At 34.0% G+C, this 27,279-nt stretch overlaps 3 protein-coding genes across 22 annotated transcripts in view; 1 reads left to right on the plus strand and 2 right to left on the minus strand.

The window, feature by feature from the left end:
• Positions 1-5,313, minus strand: LOC132913019 (uncharacterized). Of its 4 annotated transcripts, none has more exons than XR_009659315.1 (11): positions 4,808-5,156; positions 4,316-4,701; positions 3,925-4,188; positions 3,655-3,858; positions 3,384-3,574; positions 2,791-3,285; positions 2,402-2,707; positions 1,986-2,315; positions 1,799-1,909; positions 900-1,737; positions 1-206 (listed from the first exon to the last, which is right to left on the minus strand). XR_009659315.1 is itself a non-coding variant. In XM_060970914.1 (11 exons), exons 3-11 carry the CDS (start codon positions 4,518-4,520, stop codon positions 1,621-1,623), a joined length of 2,223 nt encoding a protein of 740 aa, XP_060826897.1. In that variant the 5' UTR covers positions 4,521-4,701; positions 4,808-4,870; positions 5,194-5,313; the 3' UTR covers positions 1,394-1,620. The 4 variants fall into 4 exon arrangements, 2 of the variants coding, with proteins under 2 accessions (XP_060826897.1, XP_060826906.1); XR_009659316.1 differs by having other exon boundaries at positions 1-647; XM_060970914.1 differs by lacking the exon at positions 1-206 and adding an exon at positions 5,194-5,313 and having other exon boundaries at positions 1,394-1,737; positions 4,808-4,870.
• LOC132913029 (stromal interaction molecule homolog) lies at positions 682-21,910 on the plus strand. Of its 7 annotated transcripts, none has more exons than XM_060970956.1 (12): positions 682-812; positions 6,051-6,312; positions 7,802-7,941; positions 8,011-8,130; positions 8,222-8,334; positions 8,415-8,530; positions 8,611-8,780; positions 8,853-8,996; positions 9,075-9,242; positions 9,336-9,600; positions 9,837-9,911; positions 15,411-21,910. In XM_060970956.1, exons 2-12 carry the CDS (start codon positions 6,105-6,107, stop codon positions 15,941-15,943), a joined length of 2,052 nt encoding a protein of 683 aa, XP_060826939.1. In that variant the 5' UTR covers positions 682-812; positions 6,051-6,104; the 3' UTR covers positions 15,944-21,910. The 7 variants fall into 7 exon arrangements, 6 of the variants coding, with proteins under 6 accessions (XP_060826939.1, XP_060826930.1, XP_060826948.1 ...); XM_060970947.1 differs by having other exon boundaries at positions 690-812; positions 5,668-6,312; XR_009659320.1 differs by lacking the exons at positions 682-812; positions 15,411-21,910 and adding exons at positions 10,981-13,921; positions 14,567-14,823 and having other exon boundaries at positions 5,660-6,312.
• The window catches only part of LOC132912784 (lutropin-choriogonadotropic hormone receptor), a 47,613-nt gene continuing 39,155 nt past the window's right edge, over positions 18,822-27,279 (minus strand). For 6 of the 11 annotated variants that reach the window (XM_060970524.1, XM_060970570.1, XM_060970587.1 and 3 more), the window contains 4 exons: positions 21,132-27,096; positions 20,828-21,013; positions 19,298-19,463; positions 18,822-19,241 (listed from right to left, as the gene is read on the minus strand). In XM_060970524.1, coding sequence (XP_060826507.1) covers positions 25,700-27,096 — 1,397 coding nt within the window. In that variant the 3' untranslated portion in view covers positions 18,822-19,241; positions 19,298-19,463; positions 20,828-21,013; positions 21,132-25,699. The remainder of the gene's footprint in view (positions 19,242-19,297; positions 19,464-20,827; positions 21,014-21,131; positions 27,097-27,279) is intronic. The other 5 variants (XM_060970542.1, XM_060970534.1, XM_060970552.1 and 2 more) reach the window with 5 other exon arrangements.

Here is a 27,279-nt window from a genome sequence, read left to right on the forward strand (position 1 = left end):
ATTCATATAATTATGTTTATGACTTTAAAGGAAAAGATAACAAATATTATTTGTGTATAAATTTTTATGTGTAATTATATGTTACATTTTTTTTTTCTGCAAAGAAAGCATAGATCGTTAACGATTTATTCTTCTGTGATCGATAAGATGAGTGAAACCAGTTCAGTTCACCCAAAGAAGGTGCTTACGTCCAGGGAAAATCACATCTGCAAATAACAAATACTTGATAGGTGCGTGCGCATAAGATCACGTGGACGCGGGCACTATGAATCATTCACAATGTCTGTTTCGCAATACGCCGTCGAAAAGACTATAGGCTTCGTTTCCAAGAATATGTGTCTCCTCAGGGTGTTCGGCTCATTATCGTTCCCATCATGTCCTAGGCGTATATTTGCAATATTTTCAAGCATGCTCAATTTAATTGAAAATTACTTTAATGAACGACCATAATAGATCTATACTCTATTGGACCTTTAAATAAAATTTTAGTATTCAAATATACAGATGATGAGCGTTTTCGTACATATTTCAGAATATCACAATGATCGTAGTAGTATTATAATGACCGTTATTTCCTACATCATCATCAGATAAAGATTCTTTTTCCATTGTTAAGTCATAAGCTCAGACAGTGTTTGATCACAGTTCTGTAATGCAAGTTGTAAGTACTCGCGGATATTATTTTCGTTAAGGAAATTTATATTTAAAAAATTTTTAAGTATTTCAAAGTACTTCTAATAATGGAAAATCTGTATAAGGTTAACGCTGTCCGTTCATAATAATAGGCGGTGTTAAACAAATTCCAATAGTATGTAAGTACATTCATCTTTCTCATATTCTATATATGTTTAATTAGTGGAACTTATGGTACGAGAAAAATAGGAGGAGTTTATATATACCTGGATTTTCTTACTTCTTTCAATTAAGGAAGTTACAAACGGGGATTTGTTTTTTTTTCTTTCAACATATTTAATTAGTTACATGAGATTGCAACGCAATAGTGATAGTCATACACGAGAACTAGCCTAAATGATTCCATAAACAGATGCCGCGTCATCTTTGTGGGTTAAATAAGGATACTAAATATCATCTATAAACGTATTCCTCCCGCATTTGTGCAGTTTTCAATAAACCTTTAGCATCAAACGTAGGATGAAATATTTATGAACATTCATGAATTATTGATGCAAGATTAAGAACTTGAACTTGCTATATAAATTAATTTTGCATCCTGTATCTTAGAAAAAAACATAATAAAAAATTAATGAATATTCAGAATAGATATGCCTAAGCATTTTATGCTAAACAAAGTGTTAAATAATATATATAATATATACTTTATAAATTGCTAATCATACAAAAGTGAAATCATACAGGAAGTTTGTAGTATATGTATACGAATTACTTTATTTTCCATATATTATTATTTTTGTTATCATTATTATTAGTATTAGTATTATTATAACAGTCGACTGTAAAAGCCAATATCAAAGAAATTAAATTAATCAGTCTACATATCATTACATGCTTCCATTACAAAACATGTATCATCATATTTACATGATTTTACATAGTTGCTCATATGAAAATTCGTACAAAACTAGTCAATTATTTATACTTTTATTTTTTGTTATCGTCTGATGCTATCTGTGATGCAAGGTTTGCAAATTTCGCCATATAATCAACACTGCTCTCTCCCATCAAGCATTGCATATGTGAAACGACCTGTAATACATTCTTAATATAGATTAAAATATTAATAGATCAATCTTTTTTAAATTTTATCATATATACTTACATCGGACGATGGTCGATTATCTTCTATATTGTTTTCATTTTGACTTCTCTGTGAGATTTTCATGGGGGACTCTAATTGACCTAGGAAACTACTTAATGAAAAATCTGCTACCTGTAATTTAATTTCAATATTAGTAAAAAAAAATATTTCTTGCTTAAAATTCTAGAAATCAACCTTAGAAATTTACCTCACTATTCAACCATTGATGTTCTCCCTCTTTAAGTATTTGCGTTGCGCTTGTTATAATGGAATTCGTAGGTTTCGGAACTCTTGCCGCTTCAAGTTCATCCAAAAAATTTTTCTCCTGTGGTACATTTATAATTACGGATAGCGATTTATCATTTTGTTGATCATCATTATTTATAGGAGGGTCATTTATTTTATTTGCTTCTTGATTATTAGAAGTTACGTCTTCTGGTGCATTGCTTGCAGTAGATACTATTGGCAATACTCTTTGTACAATAAGACTTTTTTGCCGCACGGTTCTACCTCGTTTACTAAAACGTGTTGTAAACTTCTGCATTTAAAAAAACAAAATCACATTTTTATAATAAATGTTTTTGAATTCCTTAAAGAAATATTGAATTTGAAACGATAACGAACATCTAACTGCGTTTTGAAAGCATCTGGTGTTCCAATCTTTTGATAAGTTTGTGGAATTAAAGGTCTTTTAAAGGTCGATGCTTTCGTCGAAAGTATTCGAGAGGAAATCACAGTTTCATTACTTCCAGAAGTATTATCATATACTTTACTCGTGCCATAACTATGTTTTGCTATAGATAATAGCTTTTGCAAGGTAAGACACAAATTATCATCGCGCAAAGTTGTTGATGTAGACTCTCCAACGTGTTGTTCCCGATGATTCCAGTCCCACCAGTATTCCAGCGTAACTTTCGATTCGCGACCAAACTGAAAAATTTTAAAAATGTAGGACAACTCGAAGTTTTCAACTTTTATTCAAAGCTAACTCAGATAAAAATTAACACGTGTACCATTAAAAAGAGGTCCCCCACAGTAATGGTGTTTGCTTCCTCGATGTTCCATCCCTTCCGAATTCTTTCAATAGTTTCCCTTCCCGGAAATCTGTTAAATTCTGTTTTTTGCTCTGGATTAGTTTTTTCAGTGTTACTAACAGTCGACGGTCTTTCTGCAACATTACTGCTAGATTCTATTGCATCTATATCACTATTATTGTCTGGCATAGTACAGTTATCCTCTGTACGGCTCATGCATTTTTTGTCTACTTTGTTTTTCTTAATTCCTTTCTTTCCAACTCCTTTTATATATTGTTCTGAGCCTAATAGGTCCATTCTGGAACTTTTCAATCCTAGACGTTTTTCATAAGAATTTAAACTGACACTGTTGCTGGTTAGATACTCTCCAAGGTTCACCATTGGCAAAGCAATTTTGCTCCCTTCGGGTGGTGCTACTCGTAATAACCGATTATCTTTCATTTCATTAGCAACTGCATTTTCTAAATTGGGGAACTACATTAAATGTATAGGAATTTTCTCAATATTCTTTTTCTTATTCGATACAAAACAAGATACATTAATATTGGTAATCTATTTTGAAGTAAGGATACTGTGTTATACTTTGCAGGTCTCCATCTTTGTTGCAGAAATATTAATAAACTAGACAAACGTCTCTGTATAGGCAATAGAGTGCGTACTCTTGGATTCATCGAAGATGCTTGCACTTGCCACCATGCCATATTATTACGGGGTCTTAATTCTATTGTTATCCTAGGGGGAAGTTTAATTTCTTCTTGCCAATCTATAGAAATATTATAATTGTTATATGAAGTATTATGAAATTCCATGAACTATATTTTAAATTTTATTGATTAAGTATACCTTCTAGTTGATTCAGTTTCCTCAGTGCTCTACATATAGGTGTTTTAATTCTCATAGTTCTTCCTCTAAGTCTGACTTGTGTTGAACCCCAATAAACCAACTCATTTAATTTCAACTGTACCTTTTCATATATTCGTGGTAACTTTCTTCTAAGTTCACCATAATTAATTAATCCATACAATTCCTGCGAAGTTTTTTTTACATCTGTACAACAAGACAATTATAGTATTAAAATAAAAACTAAAGTGTAAAAGTATATTAAACAATTACCTTCTGAAAATTTTAGGTGCTTCGATATTTTTAGCCAAGTTCTGTAATAAAAATGCCTAATCTGTTCCTTATTTTTTATTACAACATCTGGTAAACCTTTTTTTTTTCCCTGGCTCAAGAAATAACTTTGTAAAGCATCAAAGTCTTTTCCATACTCGTTTAAAGCTTTGAAAAAGGTATTTTTATCTTCCATGGACCATAATTCGCAAGATCTTTTCAAAGATTTTACTTTCACCTCTGTATTGTTTTCTTCATCCTTGGAATCTATTAAATTACAAACAAATCTTTGTAACTATATAACATATTGGAGTTTGATTAAGAAGTTATACAGTTGTTAATATTTCTTTTGATTACTATATGTATATGATCAATTAATTATGCAAATATGAACCTTTTTTGTCCAAGTTATTACCATCACCAACGTCTAATTTTATCTTTTTTGTTCCTCGGACGACACGAACTTGAGTATTCTTAGAATCCATGGAAAATTTTGTGTCTGAAGAATTTTGTACATTTTGGGATGAACTTTCTTCTTTCTTGCTCACTATATTAATCCCCTGAATTTCACAATCTTCATTTTTCGCGTTATTTTCCATTTTAACGTCCTCACGAGATAAATTTTAGGTAGCAACCTTAACCAGTTTCGAGGCGCTTAGATAGTACGAATTTTACAACTCATTAGAACAGGTAGCACTTTGGTAAATCCAAGTAGATTTACGGACAAAAATATTTCCGTTACGATTTATAATATTATTATCATAACTCCGTCGAGAAATCCTATAAAAATTGTGTTTTAACATAATTAGGCTATCGAGAAACAAACGTAATGGTGATTTATTAATGTGTTTAAGTCGCGTTAAAACGTAATTATCTTCGTACTTACGCTCGAACGTAAACACGAGCTTTTTCGACGCTGATTAATGTGATTAAGAAGGATTTAATTTTTCTGTAAACATAAACGCAATGTAATTGAAAAAATTACGTAATTATGAAAATCTAACGATATTTAGCTCAACAAACACGATAGATGCACACACTGTGCTTGCTTCCAAATTACACAATTCTAAGCAAGTTTTCGAGTAAATTGGATATTTAAATCTAATGCACTTAACATATAAAAATTAAGAAATATTTAACTACATTATTATAAAGATATATATAGTAAAATCATTGAGAGAATTATATTTAATTAAAATAATTAAACAACTCGTGTCGGGAGAACTTCGAAAAATTTGTCTTGTCACGGATTGACAATATGTAAGTACTTACATATTTGCATGTAGTGAAAAATTTGAATTGCTTTAAACATGATTCGGTACTTAAAACTTTTAAAAGATTTGACAGTCAATCTAAGATCTAAAACATAATATATGTAAAATATATAATATATAACATATAAGATATAAAGTATGACATATAAGATATTCATTCTTTTATGAAGATTACGAATCCTATCGAGATTCACAAGACTTATCAAAACTCAAGTATTTGAAATATCAAATCATTTATTTAATGAAATTCGAATTTCGACAATATTAAAAAAATATCGAGTCGCTACGAAAATATTCGAAATCGAGATTGAAACACCCATTAATATCGTTAAATCATCTCGTTTTGGTCAAAGACATTTTATAAATGATTTTCGCGCTGCGCTGGCGCTGGGAATAATTCGCAACATAAGTGCAACGTCTGACCAATAAAATCACGCGAATAACCACACACGGGACCAATTGAATTTTTCAGTTTTTTGCGTGCAGAAAAGTGCATTGCTGTGTCCAATCTAAATGAACGATTTTCCATGATGTTGTTCGTGGACGGTGGCCTTGATAGGAAAACCCGAGGCACAGAGCAGAGGAGCGTAGTGTACTTAATTAATAAATCAATCGATTCATTTTAAAGAGATCTCGGACGTTGACCGACGCCTTGATGGGGCGAATAACGACAGTGTATCACTTGGTTAATAAGCTCATTGTAACATCATAATCGGTCACGCGTGTTATGCACTCGACAAATTCCATCGCTATCCCGGTTTTGATAACTGTAACCTTGGTTATATTCACTATTGCGGGTCTACGTCAAAGGTGACAACGAGCCAAGAGCTACACGGTTTTTAATTTGACTCGTAGCAACTGCGCAAGGGTGGCGCGAGGTGTCAGTGACAAGGTGTATCTAACCTTAAAATGCGATCATCCGTGATAACCAATGTGATTGTACTGTTTGGACTGCATTTGTCGTATTGGTGTTGGAACACGGTAGATGCCAGCGGCGGGGCACTCGACACGAGCTCGAACTTTCAATCTGGTTCAACTGGAAGCTCACATTCCAAAGTCACGGCATTCTCCGCGACACTTACCGATGGATTAGCGCAAGCTGTGGCTCACGAAGCTGGTAAGTTTCATTTCTATTATTTAAACTAGACTGCGGATTTTTATGCATTTATGAAAAACTTCAAAATACAAAAATGCACATAATGTGTGTAATATACAAAAATGTATGATATATCTACAGTGAAATATTCGTTATAATTTTTAATGGATAATATAAATCCCTATTTAACGTTTATTTCTTTAATTACGTCCATAAAAATCCGCTATCTGTTTTTTTTCTTCTTGTCTGAACTCTCCAATATGCACAGCCCATGAAAAATATCCTTCATTTATTCTGTAACATATAGTAGCTCACAAAAATTTTCAAATATTTGTAGAAATTTTTTATGAATATATTATATGTGCCATTATACTGAAACACTTAAAGATTTCATTAGCAATATGGTCAGACTATCATGATTATACTAGTAAAGTTAGAAATAAATCTGAAAATACATATAGAAGCTACAAGATATTTTATGAGCCACTGTAAATGCACTGACAGCTTATAGTTTTCATTGCATTCTGGTGACAAGTTTAATATTTACTTTAATATGTTCAGTCATAATATTGTTAGTTGTATAATTGCTTTCTTGCATAATCTTGTCTTTATAATGTCAAGAAGGATTATGTGTACAGTTTACATTTTATATGTGGTCCATGTAGTGTTTAGAAATATTTTTCTGATATTTGAGTTTTTATATGTATTTGAAATTACATACAGATGTAATATACAACTATTTGTATTATCATGTCTATTTTTTTATTATGAAATCAAAAGTAATATTTTTTACATGTATTTCAAAATATATTTTTGAGATCTGTTCTTCTTTTTCTTCTGATATTGTTTATTAATGAATATAGAAATTAAAAATTTCTTATATTGCATTGTAATCTGAGCTATGATAATTGGAGGGTTAATTGATGATTAGTTATAAGATACTCCAAATTGCTTTGAAATTAAAGCATTAGCTTATATCATTATTTATTGTTTTGTTTCATTAATATTTTGTTTTAATCTTTTGTATGTATGTGTAAATAGGCAGCATGTATATGCATGACTAATATTTAATTTTAGGAAAAAAAGAAAGAAGAAAATAGGTTTTGTTTGTCATATCATTTTATTTAAAGGTATTTACATTTACAAAGCTTACTTAAAAAAATAGGCCTTCTTCTTTAATTTGATGATTTTGTTGTTGGCTGTAAAAGAGATACAAATGTGTTTATGATAAAAGCTCATATTGCAGATGATAAATTTCACTTATGATCTAATCATACAAAGATTAGTCTTGACTCAATAGTAATGAACTGTTATTGTGAACTTATTCTATGTCTATTAACAAGATACTTCTTTCTAATTGACATTTGTATATTAATAATAATTGGACAAAAAGCTTCTTACACATGGTTAACAGGATAATCATAGCCCTAAAGAAAAAAGGCACCTGTAAACAAACTACATGTAATCATAAACACATACAATCAAACGTAGGCTGTTTAATTTATTACAGGTTCCGATACTTGTAACGATGACCTAGCTTGTCTTACACTGGCTTCTCATGATCGACTAGGTTTAGAAGCTATCAAATCACTCCACAGTCAACTAGATGATGATGCCAATGGAAATGTGGATCTTTCAGAGTCAGATGATGTAAATAAATTTTTACTTATAATTCCTTTTACACTATGAGATATAAAAAGCAATTTGTATTCCTTTTAGTTTTTAAGAGAAGAGTTACAATATGAAGCTGGGTATGAAAGGAGACAGAGGGCTTTCCATCATAATGATGATATGCATATTAGTGTTCGAGAACTTTGGGAAGCCTGGCTAAGGTCAGAGGTATTGTCTGAAATATAATTGTTTCTTTAAATAATTTTTATTTTTTTTTTTTTTTTTTTGATATCTTACTATATTAATAATTTCTTTATAGGTTCATAATTGGACTATAGAACAAACATCAGAATGGTTGGCTTCTAATGTAGATCTTCCACAATATGTTCCTACTTTTATACAACACCGTGTAACTGGTGCTACACTTCCAAGGTTACTTTCTTTATACAGTACATCATCTTGATACTATAACAATTGTTTTAATAACAAAATATTTATTATTTTATGTATAGATTGGCTGTGAACAATATGCAATACCTAAGTAATGTGTTAGGGATCAAGGATCCTATTCATAAACAAAAGATTGCCTTAAAAGCTATGGATGTAGTTCTTTTTGGGCCACCAAAGGGTAAATAATTATTAAAAGATGATTTTTCTGTTAAAAATTTTTTGACTGGTTTACCATCATTATTTAATATCTTGTTATAGATACTGGACATGGCATTAAAGATTTGGTATTAATAACATTGTTATTCGGAGCGCTTATCGGATGTTGGTATGCATATCAGCAGAAGAAAAATTCACAGAAACATCTCCTTAGAATGATGAAGGATATGGAGAGTTTACACAAAGCAGAATTGGCATTGGAGGACTTGCAAGTATGTTTTACTCTTCTTGAAGTCTTAGCAACGCATTAAATCTTCGTTAATGTTATGTTTCACGATTTACAGAAAGAATTGGAGAGAGCACGAATGGAACAAGAAAGTGTAACTACTGAGAAACAAAACTTAGAGAAACGTTTACAAGACGAAAGTGTGGGATTGCACGCTTCTTACTCCGATCTCGAAGTTTCTCAATTAAAGGCAGAAATCGAAGTAAATATCCCATAAATATTTACATTTAAAATTTAAGGATTAGGTTCCTTCAAAGTGTAATTAATTTGGACTTTACAGATGTTAAAAGTTGAATTGCAACGTGCAGAGGGCGAACTCGAAGATAGATGTTGGTCTCCTCCTCCTGGATTGCAACATTGGTTACAATTAACTCACGAAATTGAAAATAAAGCATATACCAAGAAAAAGATATCTGCAGAGAAACAGTTGCAACAAGCACGAGAAGCAGTAAGTGATACATCCTTTTCTCAATTAAATTATTTTTGTATATCATTACAATTCAATTATTTATTATTTAATTGTACGTAATGTTATTTCTAGTGCGAGAAATTACGAAAAAAACGATCGAGTTTAGTAGGAGCATTTGTTTCAACTCATGGAAAATCGATCGATGAAGTTGATAAAAGTATAGTTGAGGCAAGAACTGCTCTAAACGAAGTCACCGCAGAATTGCAAGAAAGAGTACATCGTTGGAAGCAAATTGAGCTGTTATGTGGCTTTAATATAATCAATAATAATGGTCTAAGTTATTTAGAAACTGTTCTATACAGAGGAACTCCTAACGGTCGAGGTCTTGGACTCAGAGGTATTTAAGTTTATGATGATACAAAATCGTTTAGTGATTAGTGCTTAGACCTTTTAAATATTTAATAATTTAAAAATGATTTTTGTATTTTAATGTGAATACAAATACATGAAAATTGTTAGTATTTTATTTGTGAACCTTGGTTTAATCGATGATTGATATTCTTATAAAGTTTCAACTTTCAAAATTTGGATACGATAAATTAACGCGAATAATTGTGCGATTCATATTTACAGGTCGACTCAGTAGTCAAGATGACTTAGACGACGAAGCAAGTTCAGTCTACTCGCCTTCAACATGTGGTGCCGCAGGTAAGCTGGAAACGGACTTCCACGAGCATTTAGATTGATAGTAACAATGCTCAATTTGTAAATACTATTGTAACTTTGATATGATACTTACAATATCTAAATATCTTCTATTCTCTCTTTTTTACGCACGTAGACGATATCTTCGAAATCAATAATTTACTAACTTTTTTGTCGTCCTAATAGTAGTAGTTTGGGTTCTTTTGTGACATTAATTTCTCTTAATCAAACCTTCGGGTTTCCAGCGTAGGTACTCGTGAAAACTAAATTACTATATGTATTCTAATATGAATTTAATTTTAAATACGTACGAATGTTTCATGATTACTTTGCTAACTGTTTAAGAAGTTTGTAACGAAATTACGGATAAGTTATTCTTCGTAAGAATTTCTTATCAAAGATTTTGAAATCAAATTTTTACTAAAATATAAATTCAAAAAATTCACGCGATGCCTTAAGATTCATTTTGATACAAAAAAGCAGTTTTTGCAAACCGTAAATACGAACTTATGTATCTATGATTTCTATGAAAGATGTTACTGGTTCCAGGAAAGCAGATAGCTAATGTCACACATTACAAAGATGTTCTAATGTCACGTTTCTACAAATGTTAAAAAATATTTGAAGAATACAAAAATCTTGTAAAAGATTTATGTTTAAGAAAAGCTTTATATTAAAACATTAAAAACATTAGCTACTTTTTTTATGGTCATATTTTATTTAAATATATTTTTGTACATTGTGAAGTTTGATTACGTTATTGTCTTGTGTCTTTTACATAAAGTGTTGTTTAAATTATGCTATAAATGTTGTTGTCTCGTTGTTTTTGTTGAAAAATTTGCTCAAATTGTTTATTATTGCTTATATCATTTTTTGTGCTTCAAACTAATTCTCGGTTTTATGAAACTTTGTTCAAGGAAAGTACACACATATATATATATATTTTTATATGTTTGAATTATTGAATTAACAATTTTAGCTGCTCTTCTTGTGATAAGATACAACATTTCTTGATATTCTTTCTTTCTCTTAGACTATTGTTTGTTTATGTTGTGTTATCATTTGATTCTAGGGATGGAAGAAACTATACTTAACGGTTCCAAAAAAGATTAAAGAGGCTACATAATCAAACCTTTTTAACACGTTTTTATGCATATTATTGGTCCTGCACATTGTATAGAGACTTACTTAAAGTTTAAGAAAGTCATAGTTGTTGAAAAAATTGTTATTGTTATTTATCGAGTAGTTACATATCGATGTAAAAAATTATTTATTTATACATTTTATCAAGTAATGTGTGACATGGATAATATGTTCGTAATTAAAAGTACATTGTACCAAAAAAATGCTTACGAACGAAATTTAATTATCTCTGACACGTGACAATGCAATTAGCGTTAAAAGAGCATCAGCAGATCTTTCAGTGAAATCCAGTAAAAATTTTTAATGAAAGGATTTGTGTGCAGGAAAAGGGAGGATTGAAAATTGGAATGTTCCCCTTTCCTAATCGAGATTTGTCAAGTTATAACGGCGTGTTAATTATTTAAACAATGACAAGTTTCTTAACTTATTGTTAACGCGTAAGTTTACACATACACACACGCACACACACACGCACACACACACGCACATACACGCGAACACACACTCACATATTCTCACATACACACACGTATAATTCAAAGAACAGTGTATTGTCAGTACAATTATATGGAGTTGTTTTTTTACAACTACCTGCTCGTACAGATCATGAAAGGTTAGGATAACAATTTGATGAAAGAACATGACATATTTTTGTACAAAAATTTTCATGATGTGTCGAATGAACGAACGAGGCCAGAATCTTTACAAAGATGTGTATGTGAAAACATCAGAAGCATGTGATATTTTTACGAATAATGTCATTTTTCTTCCACATACAAAACAGAAATCTTTTAGCTTTTTCTTTTCTCGTAAGAAATTTTTATTCAAGTATAACGGCAATGAAACTCTGAGCCATGAAGAAAATCGAACAGGTCAGAAAATAAATATTAATTTACTTTAAAAGAATTCAGGAAAGAATTTTATATATTTCTTGAGACGCTATTCTGTGTAATATGTAAGTTTCTTCCTTGAGAAACTAGGGAACATCTACTCAATGACAGCAATGATTAATTCGCTTAATGGTCATTTTGCAAAGGTTAATTTGTGTCGCAACTACGACTTCGATTCTTCGTCTATCCAAGGTATACGATCGTTGGACTGCGAATGTATTTATGAACAAAATTAACAAGTCGTATCGAAAGTCTCATTTAAATTCTAATCACATACTAAATATCATAACGAGTACTTCAAATATATGTTGTGTATATTTCCATACGTTCTGTATATTCTCGCAGCTTTAAATTTCCTATACGTGCGTATATATCCGCAGTCTAACGATCCACGCTCGATCAAGTATAATAAGCCTTCTAGTTCGTTCCTTCGTATTTAATAGCAATATATGGAAGACGACCAAGTGCCAAGCGTGATAACTATCTAATTATCACTTTATTTAATAAGTTCCGATGATCGATCACCTATTATATTACTATACGTAAATATAATATATCGCTTAATCCTATTAAAACGTTAAACCAAAGTAGATATTTTTCATTTATGATTTCCCGGTTATTTTATGAGAATCGACCGATAGTCGATGCGTTTTCTTATTTTACCAAGAGCACGTTTCAATTTTGCCAGGTCCCGCAGTAATGCGTTGCACAATAATCTTCGTATTAATAGTTCGAATTAAAGGCTAGCACAGCATCCTATCTTAATTTGACGATCGTGTTTACATCGCTGGAAGTGCTATTTTCTTGCGTGTCGTGTGCAATTTCAAATTTTTTTCCCGTCGCGATTATCGCTCGCTAGCTGAAGCTATAACCGATGATTAAATACATCATATCTATGCTGTATTATAATCTGAGCGGAAGATTTCGGTCGTTCAAGACCACTTTACCACGAGGTGGCGTCGCTACTTCCTTCGTCTGATTTCTCGTTTCTGTTCAGCTCTTTAAGATCTAAGAAAGAGCAACATTGTTTTCTCGATACTCGACTGTCCGTTATACAGATATTTCGTGTAGCAAAAAATGAACTTCCATCAACTTCTGAACACCTATAATTATACCTGAAATTGTAGTACCTATAAGTCTTCAGATCTTTTTGTGGAGTACGCTTAATGATTAAGCAATCAATTACCCGAAATCTTGGAGTAAACATTCTCTAAAATTTTGGGTAATTGCGTAATTGTATGTTACAGTGTATTCTTTAAGAGTTGGATAATTGTTTGAGTGTATGTTACTAGTATTGGTGTCTTGGAACCTCTTTAGAGATTAAAGAGGTAAATAGTTGAAGAATAAACGCAGAGATCGTTGTGTTATATCAATTGGTGGGAGTAGTGTGGCCTTAAGCGTGGAAACCTTTGGCTGCGGCTAGGGATTAGGAAAAGCTCGAATGATCGAGGATTTCTGGTTCCTAATATGATGCCAAGAAATAAATTCTATTTCCTGGGAGATCCGCGTCATGGTTAAGATTAGAGTCAATTAAAATTAGATGCGACTATATACGTCCGAGGATTTAACTCGTAGGTGCAATACACGTATTTACACCACGACGCGTAATAAATATATTCTCGAATCGGTTTAATTTCATGCGAAAGACGTGACAATCGAAACGGCTCTTTCCTTCCTTCTATTATAAACTCGAGCATATCAACGGCATTGAACTATATACGTATATGTATCCGCATATAATGCACATAGGCAAACGTGTACATTATTGTACATTAAGAAAAGAGAAGCGGAGGATCTGTACATTGTTTGTCTGACTGTTGCAATGCATACGTTATGTCTCCCTCTCGATATTTTATTGTGTGCGATTCAAAGGTCGTAATTAATAAATCAAGCAACTTGCGAGAAACCGACGTGCACAAGCCTCGTTTGTATGATCTAAGTTGCGATGAGACGTTTCAAGATGACCAATTACTTAACCGAGTATGTAATTTTAATTTCAATCTTCTCGCTGAGCGACGTTAACTACGCTAGTTCCTGAAATTGAACGATCCGTTCCTGGACTCGTATAAATTTTGCCGTGTATCTATGAATGTTTCAAGTTCCTATCTTGTCTTTCTATTTTTGTCTATTTTGTCTTTCAAGTAATGTAGTTAACATCGTATGACTCACGAGTGAATTAAAATTACATATTTGGCACAATAATACGCTGTACCGCAATCTGTACAATAGTCTGTATGTGATTGTCTTTGTTACCTGCAAACCGAAGTTTCAAGTTAGATGCTTTAGTATGTTAACTCCTTAGTAGTTTGTAAGTCTTAAATGCTATACATACCTACTGAAATGCGCCAAAAATGTACCAATGAGATTTATGAATTATTGCTGTTAAAATAACCGAGTCTAGAGAAGTCATTAGAGAATATTTTCTTGAAACAGCAACACAAAGATATCTTTCCCAGTTGAAGCAATAAAGAATTGACGTTTTTCTCTATTTATTGTATTCTTCTGACTTCGTCGTTTTTATATGGAACGCTATGAAAATAGAATTTTCAACAAGAAATTCATAAAATGTTCGATTGTCTGTAAAAAAAAATTTATGAAGGATTTTGTGTGTTTTGTTTTCGCTAGAACAAGGGACCAAGCTGCGTTCTCTGGTAAAGTATAGCATCTGAGGAGCATGTAAAGTTTTCTCAGAATTGATGCAACGCGAATTGGAAGAGTCTTCTTAGGAACAAACATAAATTTTATCGCATAGATCCTGAATTTTCATGCATTGCGCTTTTTAAATAACGATTTCCTAGTTATTCTACTAATGTTTGCGAGACAGTAAAGCATCGCGACAAAATTTATATTATTTACTGTGGAATATAAAAGAGTATCATCCATTGTGTTGTTTGTTTCTCTTCTTCCTTCCACAAACTGGATTCTGCATGGAACTAACCTCTGACACTGTTTGCCGAAAGCAGTTCTAACTAATTAGTGCATGAAAATTACAATTGGCCGAATAAAAATAGTATCTACTGTTATTTCGATATATCTTCATCGAAATACCAATGGTATCGGTAAATCAATATCCTTCAGGCACCAAAGAAACTGATATTGGAACACGTTTTTCCAAGAAAATTTTCTCAGTTTCTTTGGTTCCTGACCTACATTAACGTTAATCTATTCATACATATAACAATTAGTTCTATTCCAATTTCCAATCAGTCTTACTGAAGATTCGATTACACTTTCAGGCTAGCCCATCCATTCTCCATCAACTTTGATGAACTCAATTCCAATACCGAGCAAATAGATCCCTAAAACCTTACATATTTTCAAACAAATTTTTATAATCTTCAAGAATCTGTGATTCTAATGTATCAGTCACTCGTATTAAAATCCCCTGCAGAAATAAAAGAACTATCATAAAATGAAAAGCCACCGCGGATACATACAAAGCATAACAAAGTTCAATCTTAATCTACAGGTATACTAGACAGCCTAATATGGAAGGAGTCGTCGGTTCCTCCAGACTCGTCCAGCAGTGAAACTGGGAAGGATACACCACCAGAGAATAACGTTGTACATTTCACCGTCGGCGATGGGCCCGTCGAGCCCGTCAGAGCATCCAGTAAAGAGAAACCTAACATCGTGCGTTCCTACAGTCAAGACACGAGCATGCTTCCCGCCGTCGAGGACAAGACTACCTCATCATTCCTGTCGAAGTCGTCTTATTCAGAGAATTCATTGGATTCGTCGAGCCAAGATCGATCAGGGCAGCAAAAAATTAGTCCGACGTCCGCGACGACCGCGAGTACCACCAGCATCAACTCCACGACAACGACGAGCACATCGAGCAGCAGCAAGAAAGCGCTGAGGGAGATGCAACAACAGTCAATGGTGGACGACGAGACGTTATCGACGGACTCGAACTCGACCACGGACAACGATGAGTCGAAAAAACGACGTCGAAAGATGCTGTTCACGTTCAGGAGGAACAAGACCAAGGTCACGTTATGAAGCCCGCTAGTCAACATAGCATACATTATATATCTGTGTTGTAACGTTCTTACTTAACGCTAACTCACCTGCGATCGATTAATTGTGTCATTACGAGCCGCAACGTGCACTTAAAACATGATGAAAACGACTTGTCTCCGCGAACCGGTTCATCATTAATTAGCGATTAGATACTGCCGGTACATATACGTATACGTACATACAGACACACATTATCTGTACACGCAAATAGAGGGACAGGTATAGTTTGGTGGAACATCGATGACTTCCCTTCGTTGACCCTTTGGTCTGCATCGAATCGGACGTTGGCATTTAATCTCGCTTCTACACAAGCCCGATGCTATTGAAATTGATTGTACGAGTTTGAGAGCTTCCATCGTGTATTGCTATATTGCAGAAGGTATGTAGAAGAACAGGGGAAATTAGAAAGTATCGAATGAATTATGGAAATGGTACTTACTCTTCGGTAAACTCTCGATGGAAGAGCATTCAAATACGACTTAGGGATTCCTTACTTAGTCAATCCAATTTCGGTAGTCTCTCGGTACTGTATGTAATTAGCGTCGAAGCTCCTTGTAATATAAATATCGCAAACAGACGCAGCTACGAACTTTCGAATCTTATTAGACTTTGAGAAACGTAGCTGTCTCTTTGCAATCTGTACATTAATGTATGATACGAGCATAAGGAAGGGATTTTGTTAAGGAATTGTACAGTATGAGCTTGACGCATAACGAAATTGATTATGCCAGTGTCTGATTGATTATACAATAATAGTACTGTCACGGTTTAAAGAAGCATTAGTTAAGTAAGTCTAAGAAAACGAGAAAAACACACCTAACGGCCAACGATGGATAGATAGATAATTCTGAAAGTTAGAAGCGATGTTCCGCTCTGCTACTGTCGTGTAGAATGTTTTTGGTGCCCTGCTGTGTCTCCTGTTCTGCCAAATCTTCGTTCTGCTCGCAACGAAACACCATCAAGCAACGTCCAATTTAGATAGTTAGATTTTTAAACTCGCGAAATTCTTTAATCACGATAATATTTTGGCTCAGGGATGGGCGATCTTTTCTCTATACCCGTGTACTTCCTTTTCAATTTCAGGTAGAATGGTATACCGACAGCTCTCTGTCTCATTCATTGTAATTTAAATTGAGCTTCTTTTTCTCTGGAACGTTCCTTTAATTTCGCCTTTGTATTCCACTGAATAGTATCCAGAAGCTGTTCACTTTTCGATTAGTCTCTCTGAAATAAAAGAATCTCAATTTTAAATATTTATAATAAGTATAAATTGTCTTTGGATTAAGTTTTTTTTGTAAGTTATGATAGTGAAAATTGATCTTTGAACAGCTACAATGAACACTATATTTTACAATCTCTAACAACGTATTCACCTCTTCTTTGAAGCAGTGGAAATACTTTACTTGGTCCATTCCTATTCTTTCGTGCATTTTCATTCTTAAAATTATTTCGAACGCCAGTAAAACAATGAACGAAGTTCTAGAAAGATTTCATAATCGATTACAATTTATAAAAATGTACGTTCCTCCGATGTTTTTCCATGACGATACTCGGCCTAAGTAATCATTAAGCGAAATCTACTAAGAAAGGAGTTTCTGTCGTATCTGCTTTAAAACAAATTCTTCACTTTTCGACTATAATTCACGAGTCCAGTATTATAATTCCAACATAGATTTTTATTTAAAGAAAAAGAAAAGCGATCGCTCATTCCTAGATCCATCGTGACTTGTTTCTCTCGCGCAAAAACACGAAATTCTAGCGTACCGAAGCTTTCGTTCCTTTTTTTTCTGTTTATGTTTCAATCAATGTACTAGTGGTAGTCGTTAAATGTAAATCTTCTTTCTGTTTTCTTTTGTCTTGTCTCCCTTTTATTTTTCGAATTCATTGTTTTTTTAGCCCCTACAGTACAGGTCCAGCACAAATTCTTCCTCTTCGTCTTCCGGTTTGATTTCTTAATATACACTTAAATATCGCCATCTCACACACTTTATCATTTTTTATCTTTGCTTTGCTTTTTGTAAATTACCATTGCCCTCTATCTTTCTTCGTATTACGCCGAGTTATTATATCCTTCTTTATCCAAGTGTATCTTCGTTTCTTGAAAAACTTGCGAAATTTAATGACGATATCTTCCATTTAATCACGTTCGGTTAAATAGCACGAATATCAGATTCCATAGTTGAATCTTGTATATTTGTAAGGAGTAGAGCTCTGTTCTAAAATAGGCGATAATACGATAAGAGAATACCTAAAATATCTTTAATTATTAAGTCATTCCACGAGTGAGGAAACGTTTTTAATATTATCTTCTTAAGAACACAAGTATCTCAAATAACAATTGAGAGAGGATTTGGAGTTGATCAGATTTTAAGTATCTTCCAAAGTTTATGAATTTTGGGTAATTCTCATTTTTTAGAAGTAAAGTTGTTCACCTAACTGCAGTCAACCATAATATTAATCCCTTGTTTGATAGAATTCATACTTGTGGAATGACGTAATAACAAATAATAATAAAAAGATTTAGGACACTCATCCTTCGAGGTTCATGAAGATTTGTAAATAGAATACCGTTGAAAAGCAATAATCATTAAGGCGTCTCTGTTTTTCTTCCTATACGTGACTTTACACGATTTGCAAGTATTACTAGGTTTAACACTACGAATAAAGCTCACGAATTTCAAAGGAGAGAGAGAGGAAGAGAACTAGCATAAAAACCGACTTTTGTGCTTGCCTTGTACCATATAGAGAATCTCTAGTTAAAATTATTTACAGTCTTCCATGAATCATAAAAGAGTACGTAAATCGTGGCATTTTATCGTCGCGTTTTTATTTCAATTTGTACACCGTTTATTCTTCTTTTTCTCTTTCTTTTTTCAAACGTCTCGTTCATAATATTGCGACACCTGTTGTACTTCACCTTTTAGCGTTGAGACTATTATGGTCTGCCTGAAATCAATTAGTCGTTCAAGGCCATCGAATAATCTCTGTTGTTTCATAAATTTTAGAATTTGCGAGACTTCCTTTATTACATTATTGTACGTTCATCATTATAATAGTGGAGAACGCTATCACACGGATTACCTAGAAATCTGAAAGCTTAGAATATTATTAGTACGGAATGGAAAGCACTATCTAACTCCCTTTGTAACAGCGTTGAAAAATGATCGAGATAAAGGTTCAGCGAGGAGGAAAGGGTACGATGATTTCTAATTAAGAAAGTGACCTTAAGTGACTGACTGTTTTTGGTCAGACTGTAGAATTAACTTATTATTGCTTCCTCGTCGTACGCATAATTCTCCACAGTTGTCACGCGTGGCAACGAATATACAATACAGGACGAAGTGGTTTCTTCCTTTCTTATCATATTTTTCTCATTTTATGTATATACACTGTATATGTACGTATATACATTATGTACACACACACATGCACACACAAGTATGTCCGTGTACATATAAACGTAGAAGCTTAAAAGCGGTGAGGCTGGAACTCTCTGAAACTTATACCATGTAAAGAAGGATAGCGCGATAAGATTTAAACTCGAGTATTAAATCGACCATTATCACATGGATATGCGAAGCTACTGTCATAGACAATTTTGATAAGTGTCATCGCCCTCGCGTCGATTAACTTTCCGTGCGCCGGTTTCTCCATGATCGAAGAGGAATTCTATCTTGGAAATTTAACGACGCGCTCGACTCGAATTCTAATTAGCAAAAGTTACGTTTGTAATTGGCACGTGAAATCGGAAGATTCGAGAGTTAGGAGGTTTGAGAAGCTGGGAACTTGGAAGCTTAACAATTTGAAAGTCATTGGAAAACGCAAACGTCTAGAAATTGAGGAAGATGAAAATTCGAGAGAACCGGGACCACGGAGAGTTGGAATAAACGCTTATTGTCCTTTTTGTTTCACTTGTTCTTCCAAAATGCCTGCACGATTAATCGACCACTTTCGCTTGATCTTCTCTCTTGTGCTACCCGATGTTTTTAATAACGCGCGTTTATTTTGTTGTGCATCCTTACCCGGACCCAAGAGCAGTAGATTTCCTTCGCTATTTTGCGGTTTTTCTACGTGTATCCTGGAATCCCTTCCTTTTGTTTCTCCCTTATTCGTTTTCCTTTTCATGCGACGCGCATTCCTCTTGCCAGCTTATTGTTCCAGATGACGCTTACTTCGCTCCTCTCTTAACTGGCAAACTGACACATTTGTATCTCAGGGCTAGTCTCAGTTTCTTTTTCTGATTATGACAACGTACTAATTACGAGTACGATCATGAGTGTGTTTTTCGGGGGCATCTTTCTACCTGTAGAGGAACACACGTTTGAATAGACATCGTGCGACCTTCTGGACGAGTTACTTAGGGACGTATTATAAGAGAGCAATAGACGAAGCGATCTGACGTTCAATGGACCAAGTTCGATTAACGTTATGTAGCGTTACGTGAAAAATAAGAAGAGGTATAGCTGCAAGCATCGATAGTTGAAACGTTCTTCTAGGCTCAATCATAGTATTATAGAATAGTAGCATCAGGGAAGATTGTCGTAGTTAAGAATTTAAACAAACTTTTATCTCGAACGAGATATCACAGCTTGCGAGGGCTTCCGTATATGTAAAAATACAGCCGTATAATTGTATCAATTTTATCGTAACACGCTGTTTACCAATTATACAAATCTGCCAACTTTATCATCACAGTAGTATCGTTGTTAAAATGCTTGAGAGAAAATGGTCCAAACTCTATTCAGAATACACTTACATACATGTTACGAAACTGCTAGGTAAACGTTGCGTTAAATTTGAGAAAGTGTGTATCCGTTGATTCATCTGCAGTCTTCTACAGCAGAATGGTTTTTTCAAAAATACATTTCTTCTTCAGCTTGTATCCGATTGTTCCGCGAAAAGGTTTTATCTTCGAATGAAATCAATTTTCCTATAGTTATACGATGCATTACGTTCGATTAAAAACTTAAGACTGCAATGAATTAATAAGTGAGAAAATCTTGTAATAGTAATATGTAACACGTGTGACACTCGTGTTCCCCGGCAGAACTGAAAAAGAAATATTGTTAATATCTGATGTATAAATCATTTTTCCCTTTGTCGGGGATGCTATGTTCTCCAAACGAAAAGAAACAAGAAAAAGAGAAGAAAGAAGAAAGAAGCTCACTCCCACGATTTAAGTCGTTGATCAAACCGCGTGACATCTTTATGGTTGTATGATTTATCGTAAAAGCTGATATACGGAATAAAAGCAAAGGTCAATTTTAACTAGCTCTTTCCTCGTGCAAACCGTAAATTGTATTCCCTGCGTGAAACCTGGGAACCTTTCTCGACTGGGAAAAGAAATCACAGGCCGTCCGAAAAATCGTGTACCGTCCTTGTAAGGCGAGATTCTCTTCTCGTCTGTTGCAATATCGAGCACGATTTATGAGATCGTAAAACGATTTATTATTGTATGAATTTATAGAATGATAATCGAAAGATGTAATACGACTAAGTTCGCTGGCTTCTCCTTCCAACGTTTCCGTTCCAAGAGACTCGGACGAACGCAGAGTCGTCGAGAACTATGCAGATACATCATCGATCGCTGACAATTTCTGTGAGAATAAAATGTGTCAGCTTCGTTTTAACGTGTTACTTCGTGATCGACCCATTAAGTACCAGCTTTAAGATGGTTTGCCAGGTTGTGAATATTCTATGTATCATACGTGCCCCTTTCAATAGTCTTCTCGTTCTCTTCGAACTGTTTTATGTAGTTCTTAAGCGAACGTAATATAACGTTAACCATTCCTACAAATAATTAATAGCTGTTGAGAATTCGTAATAACTTGTTGGAAAGATAGTAGCGATTAAAACGATGAGAATATCTTAGAACATTCTTAAAAGCGAAGTACTGTGAATATGTGTACTTTATAGTTAAAAATAAAAGTATGTTATATACACTGACTTATTGTTAGCTTGAGTGGTAGAGTCTGGCTGTTTTTCTCTCTTCGATTTTTCGTTAATTCTTCCGACGTACGTGGTATGCGTGTGTACCATGATGCAAGTGGTAATCTGCAATCTTTCTTACCTCATATGATAGCCCAGCAACAATATGTCGGAAAGCGAGCGTTTAAAAAATAATTCGATATAAGTTTCTCAGGAACGTTATGTTATCTCTTCCCCTGGTATTCCGTAGTAATTAATTTCGTTCGTCCCCTTTTCCTGTGTTTAATATTATTGATATCGAACGAATCGTTTGAAACGTTACGTTTGTCGTTAGCACCGAATTATGGCGATAGAAGTTGTAAAAAAATCTGTGGAGCATCTCATCGTGGTATAAGAGTGCAAATTATCCAAAAAGCATATAAATTCTGGAACGATCGAATTTAGAAAGAGAAAGAATTTTGAAACAAGTGTAATGAAACGTGACGAAGTCGTTGTCAAAATTCTAGGGAAAACGAAGGTTTCAAGCAACATAATACATACAAACGCTGGTACTTAATGGACCCGTTAAAAGGCCATCACAGTGCGTAGAATTTCTTAGAACACTTGAGATCAAAATGTGTTTTATAATTACGAGTGATGTTTATAAAGGACAGTTTTTAAAATTGTGTATATCGCGTTATATGTTATATCGCTTGATACTGAAATCTGACTCCAGTTTACTGATTATTGGTAGAGACGAAGAGTGAACGATAGAATGCAAGAGATGCGGAAAGGAAGAATACGTGTATAGTTCAAAGGTACGCGTTACTTCATAAGTTACATATACTACCAGTTGAAAATGTGAGACTCAAACTGTACATTATGCTTAGCCTCTATATCCTGTCTTCAATGATATAATTCTTCGAAAGGGAATGATCTGCAACTGCTTTAGAATTCTTGATCTGCTTCTTCGTAATTTTATAAATCAAACACTTCTTGGTCCTAATGGATTTTAAAATATTTATAAAATACAATTCTGAGAACTACTTTTTACATATTAAAAGATCCCATCAGAATACATATTTTAACGTTTTCAATATTTAAATAAAGTACCTGAAATGTATACCAAGCTAATTTGCCGTTATAAAGCAATAATTAAATGTTCATTAAAGTTAAATATTTAGGACATTAATCGATATGACGTTTCATTTTTACCCTTGTACCATAAAGTATGACAATAATTCGATTTAACAATAATTCGACTTAAAGTCACATGTTTTCAGCTGGCGAGGTATTTATGCGCCGGCGCAAAGCGCGGGCTATTCGAACTTGGATTTATTTTACACGTCTTACTATGTTACTATTATATTGTTCGCCTGTTTTAATGGCGAAATAGGTCTTCCTTGTAATGTGATAGAGAAATTTTTCAAAAATAAAGAAATTTCATAAAATTCTAAAGTTTTTAGCTAATTTCCGTCTCTTCTTTTCTTTTTTTAGTCTTATTGAATCTTCTTTCTATCCCTCTCTCTCTTTTTCCAGGGTAACACAATGCAACAACTCAGTTCGTCGTAATGCGCTATTTTATTAGAAAAACGTTATTAAATAGTTTGGACCGGACACACACGCAAAACATGTTTTCCATCGGTGTTATACCAATGTTGACTGCCGACAAAATTAGACATGGTTGCAGCAAATTAGAATTTCTAGCCTTCTGTGGCTTAGGTTCATACAGTTTATACAGTTCAAGATTTTCAGATGTAAATTCTGATTCTGAAACAATATTTTAAAGTCTATAGTCCAAATAGTTTTATCAGGTTGCAGTGATCAAGTGTGTTGTTTTTTTTTTCTTACGGATAATTATTTTATATATAATGTATAATACAATATATATAAGATTATTTTATAATTTTTTTATTAATTTCTAATTAATTTTCTTTCCTAAGTTTTATTAAAAGTCTAAAAAGTACTGCCTATTTGATAAAACTGGATGTAACTATAGAATATCCTTCCAAAAAGGCAAGAATTACAATCTGAGGGTCTCAAACGGCATTAAACACGGAAACAATCGCGCGAAGAACGAAATAACGCACTCATCAACAATTAAGTCCGGTAACTAATACTAGCGAATATCTTTGTCATTAATTTAAAACCATGTATAAACATCTGCACACGCCGTAACGATCTTATAATAGTCTTTAGGCTAGAATGGTCTAACTGTGACCTAACGATCAACTAACTATAACTGCACAAATCTATGGTCGCTCATCTTTGTGATTAACGATCACAGCAATGAATACATTGGCTTCACGTTAGTCTATAAATTCTCAAATAATTATATACTGTTACATGACTCAGCCTAAGATCAATTTTCCTGCCCTACAAAGATGTTTTCACATAAAAAGGATTTATCCATTGAGTACATTAAAATTTCAATGTAATCCAACTTATTTAAGAATTTATCGACCAACTTGGATATCAACAAATAAATTAATCGTTAGATATTTCGTCACTGGTATCATGATACTTGATTAGAAATCGTATTACGTGTTCAGATTTTTAACTAGAAATCCAGAATTATAGGACAAATTGTATAAACGATCAGTCTTATGATAACACAAGCATACTTATTAACAATCGAACAATGGATTTGAAATACTGATTCCGCGATAAACAGATTTTCTTTTGAACAACGAATAAAGAAGTATTCGAGTTCCTATTGAGTCGAATAATTTTCCACAAAAAAAAAAAAAAGAAAAAAAGAGAAGAAGAAAGAATACTGTGTGCCCTATTTTTAAGTTATCAATAAATAGTTCAACGCTCTAATTTTAATTGAAAACTATAGTAGAACGTTGAGTTCATCGTCATGGATTTGAAGTTACAACTCTTCTTATGGTAGAAGACCCAATGAAATTGACGTATTTCTTCATATGTTTGAATTCTTCTGTCAAATTAAATTAGTATGTTATACTATTAAATAAACACGTTGCCTGTCTTGGAAATTTTTTTTTTTGATGAAACTTTATAATACGTGATAAATTTTCAGATTACTCTTATACATAGAAATAAACATTACATATGAAAAATATTGTAGCAATTTCTTTGCTGTTGTGTCTTTACTTTCTTTTTATATTGATATAAACGAAATATCATTTTACGAAATATTCGTAAAAAGTATAAAATTCCTTTGACAGTCAACATGTTAAAAATCCTTGGCAGTATTTAACGAATATGACTATTGTATTCACCAGTTGCACTTGGTGCAATTGCCTATGTGCACGTGTAACGGACGGTCAATAAAGGTAGATCGATCCTGTTTCTTCCACTAGTCCAAACGATCTACGACATCGTTTGCTCTTCTATTGAAATTAGCATAAATAATTGTATAAAGAGAATAAAAGTATAGTTATATTCTTCCTCTTTCAACGTCTTGCAGATTTTTCAATACAAAAAACTCCTTACCAAAGAAACAATCCAGAAGAAAACAAAAAATAAAGACGTAATATTTTTAAACAACATTATATATATATATATATATATATATATATATATATATATATATATATATATATATATGTATATTACAAACAACGTATTTAATCACAAACGTTGAAAGAAGAATTTCTACTAAATTGTCAATTTTTTCTCCGCTCAAATCACCTCAAACATGCAACAACGAGAATCGTCAATGTACGAAGTGATTCTCTCTTTCCTCACATACCTCTTAGAGGACACTTAATACTGAAACCGTTCGGGAGCAACGTGACCCATGTCTTTACTCTATTACAACCGACTATAATCTCTAATAAACTGAAGTGTGTACAAGATCGTTCAATTTTGCGGCGTATTGTCGTCATCTTGCTGGTCACTGGTCTCTGCCGCGGAGGGTATGGTTGCGAGGAGCCTGACGGCTAATCTGCTTGGTGATCCGGGTGGTTCAGGCTCCTGGATGGCCAGCTGACGGGTAAGTCGTGGCTTTGACCTAGTCGGTCTGGGCGTGTTTCTCGCATTAATCTCTAAAGATGCACTAGACCTTGAAATTCTCCAAGTGCTGGTGCTGGCAGTAGTAGCGGAACCGGAGGAATCGTTCCTGGAGGAACTGAGGTTCGATTCTTGCGACGGTTTCCTGGTGATCAACCACGAAGAAGCTCTTCGTTTAGGATCCAATAACCTCAATGGAATACCGCAATGATGAGTTTGTCTCCAGGAATCCGATCTAGACGAAGAGAAGTTTTCACTGGAGGACACCGACGAGGCACGTTTATGCTGCTTCTGTTGGATCTCCGCGATCTGATAAGCGTACTGATCGCTACGTGCGTGTCTAGGCCTGGTGTCCCTGGCACATGGCCACAGTATCCTGGTGCCCCATCGTCGATAGCCAGAACACTGGCTAGTTTCAAGTAATCTTGAATTACAGGCGCACGGTGCCTGATTCTCTCGCGACGACCTATCCACCAGGCTATTCGTATTTACAGGAGTCTGCCTGTTGCTGAAGTTGGAGCTATGCCGGCATCTGCCGATCCCCCTGGTCACCCTGGACTCCTCGATCGCCTTGCAAATAAGTACGCAATCTTTCTTGAACTGTTTGGTCAAGATGGCGTATAAAAACGGGTTACAACAGGAGTTTAATGGCAGTACGAACACGGCGAATACTTTCGCCTGTTCGAGCGACACCAGCTGCAACCCAAACGTGGCAGTCAGCGAGAAGAACGCTATGGGAGACCAGCAGAGGAAGTCGGTGAACACCAGCAGAGCCATCCGCTTAGCAATTCGAGAATCATTTGAGTTCCACGCTTGGGAGCCTCTGATCGCGCAATACATCTTCAGATAGCATCCCATTAATATGAGAAACGCAACGCCATTGATCAGCATGAGAAAGATCACGTACGCCAACGCCGCGTTTCCATTGGTCTCGAATGGTAAGCATATAGCGAACTTTCTGTAATCTGATACACCGACTAGGGGTAAACTTGCCATCGACAGAGCAAAACCCCAGCCAGCAGTCATTATATAACCAGCGTGTTTGAGGGAAAGTCTCTTGTTCAGGTGCATGGCATGTGTTATGGCGTAGTTCCTTTCTAGAGTAATAACTGCTAACGTATACACGCTTAACTCAGAACTGAGAACACCTAGAAAGCCGGCCAACTGGCATCCAGCGGAAGTTTGCCATGGTATAGCGTACATCCGGAATTCTCCTAGGGTAGAAGCGTCCACCACCGCCAAAAGACCTAAAATTGTAACATATATATTTGAAACTATAAATTTGAATAGAAGAAGAAGATAGCGTAGAAATAATAAGCTACACAGATGGCGTGGTGAAGAGATACTATACACAGTGATCTTAAGTAGAAAATGATTTTACGTCATAGAACGATATTTTTACATTCTTTACAGTATTTTTTTCTTTTTTT

The sequence above is a fragment of the Bombus pascuorum genome, chromosome 1, assembly GCF_905332965.1.
Source record: "Bombus pascuorum chromosome 1, iyBomPasc1.1, whole genome shotgun sequence".
NCBI lineage: Eukaryota > Metazoa > Arthropoda > Insecta > Hymenoptera > Apidae > Bombus > Bombus pascuorum.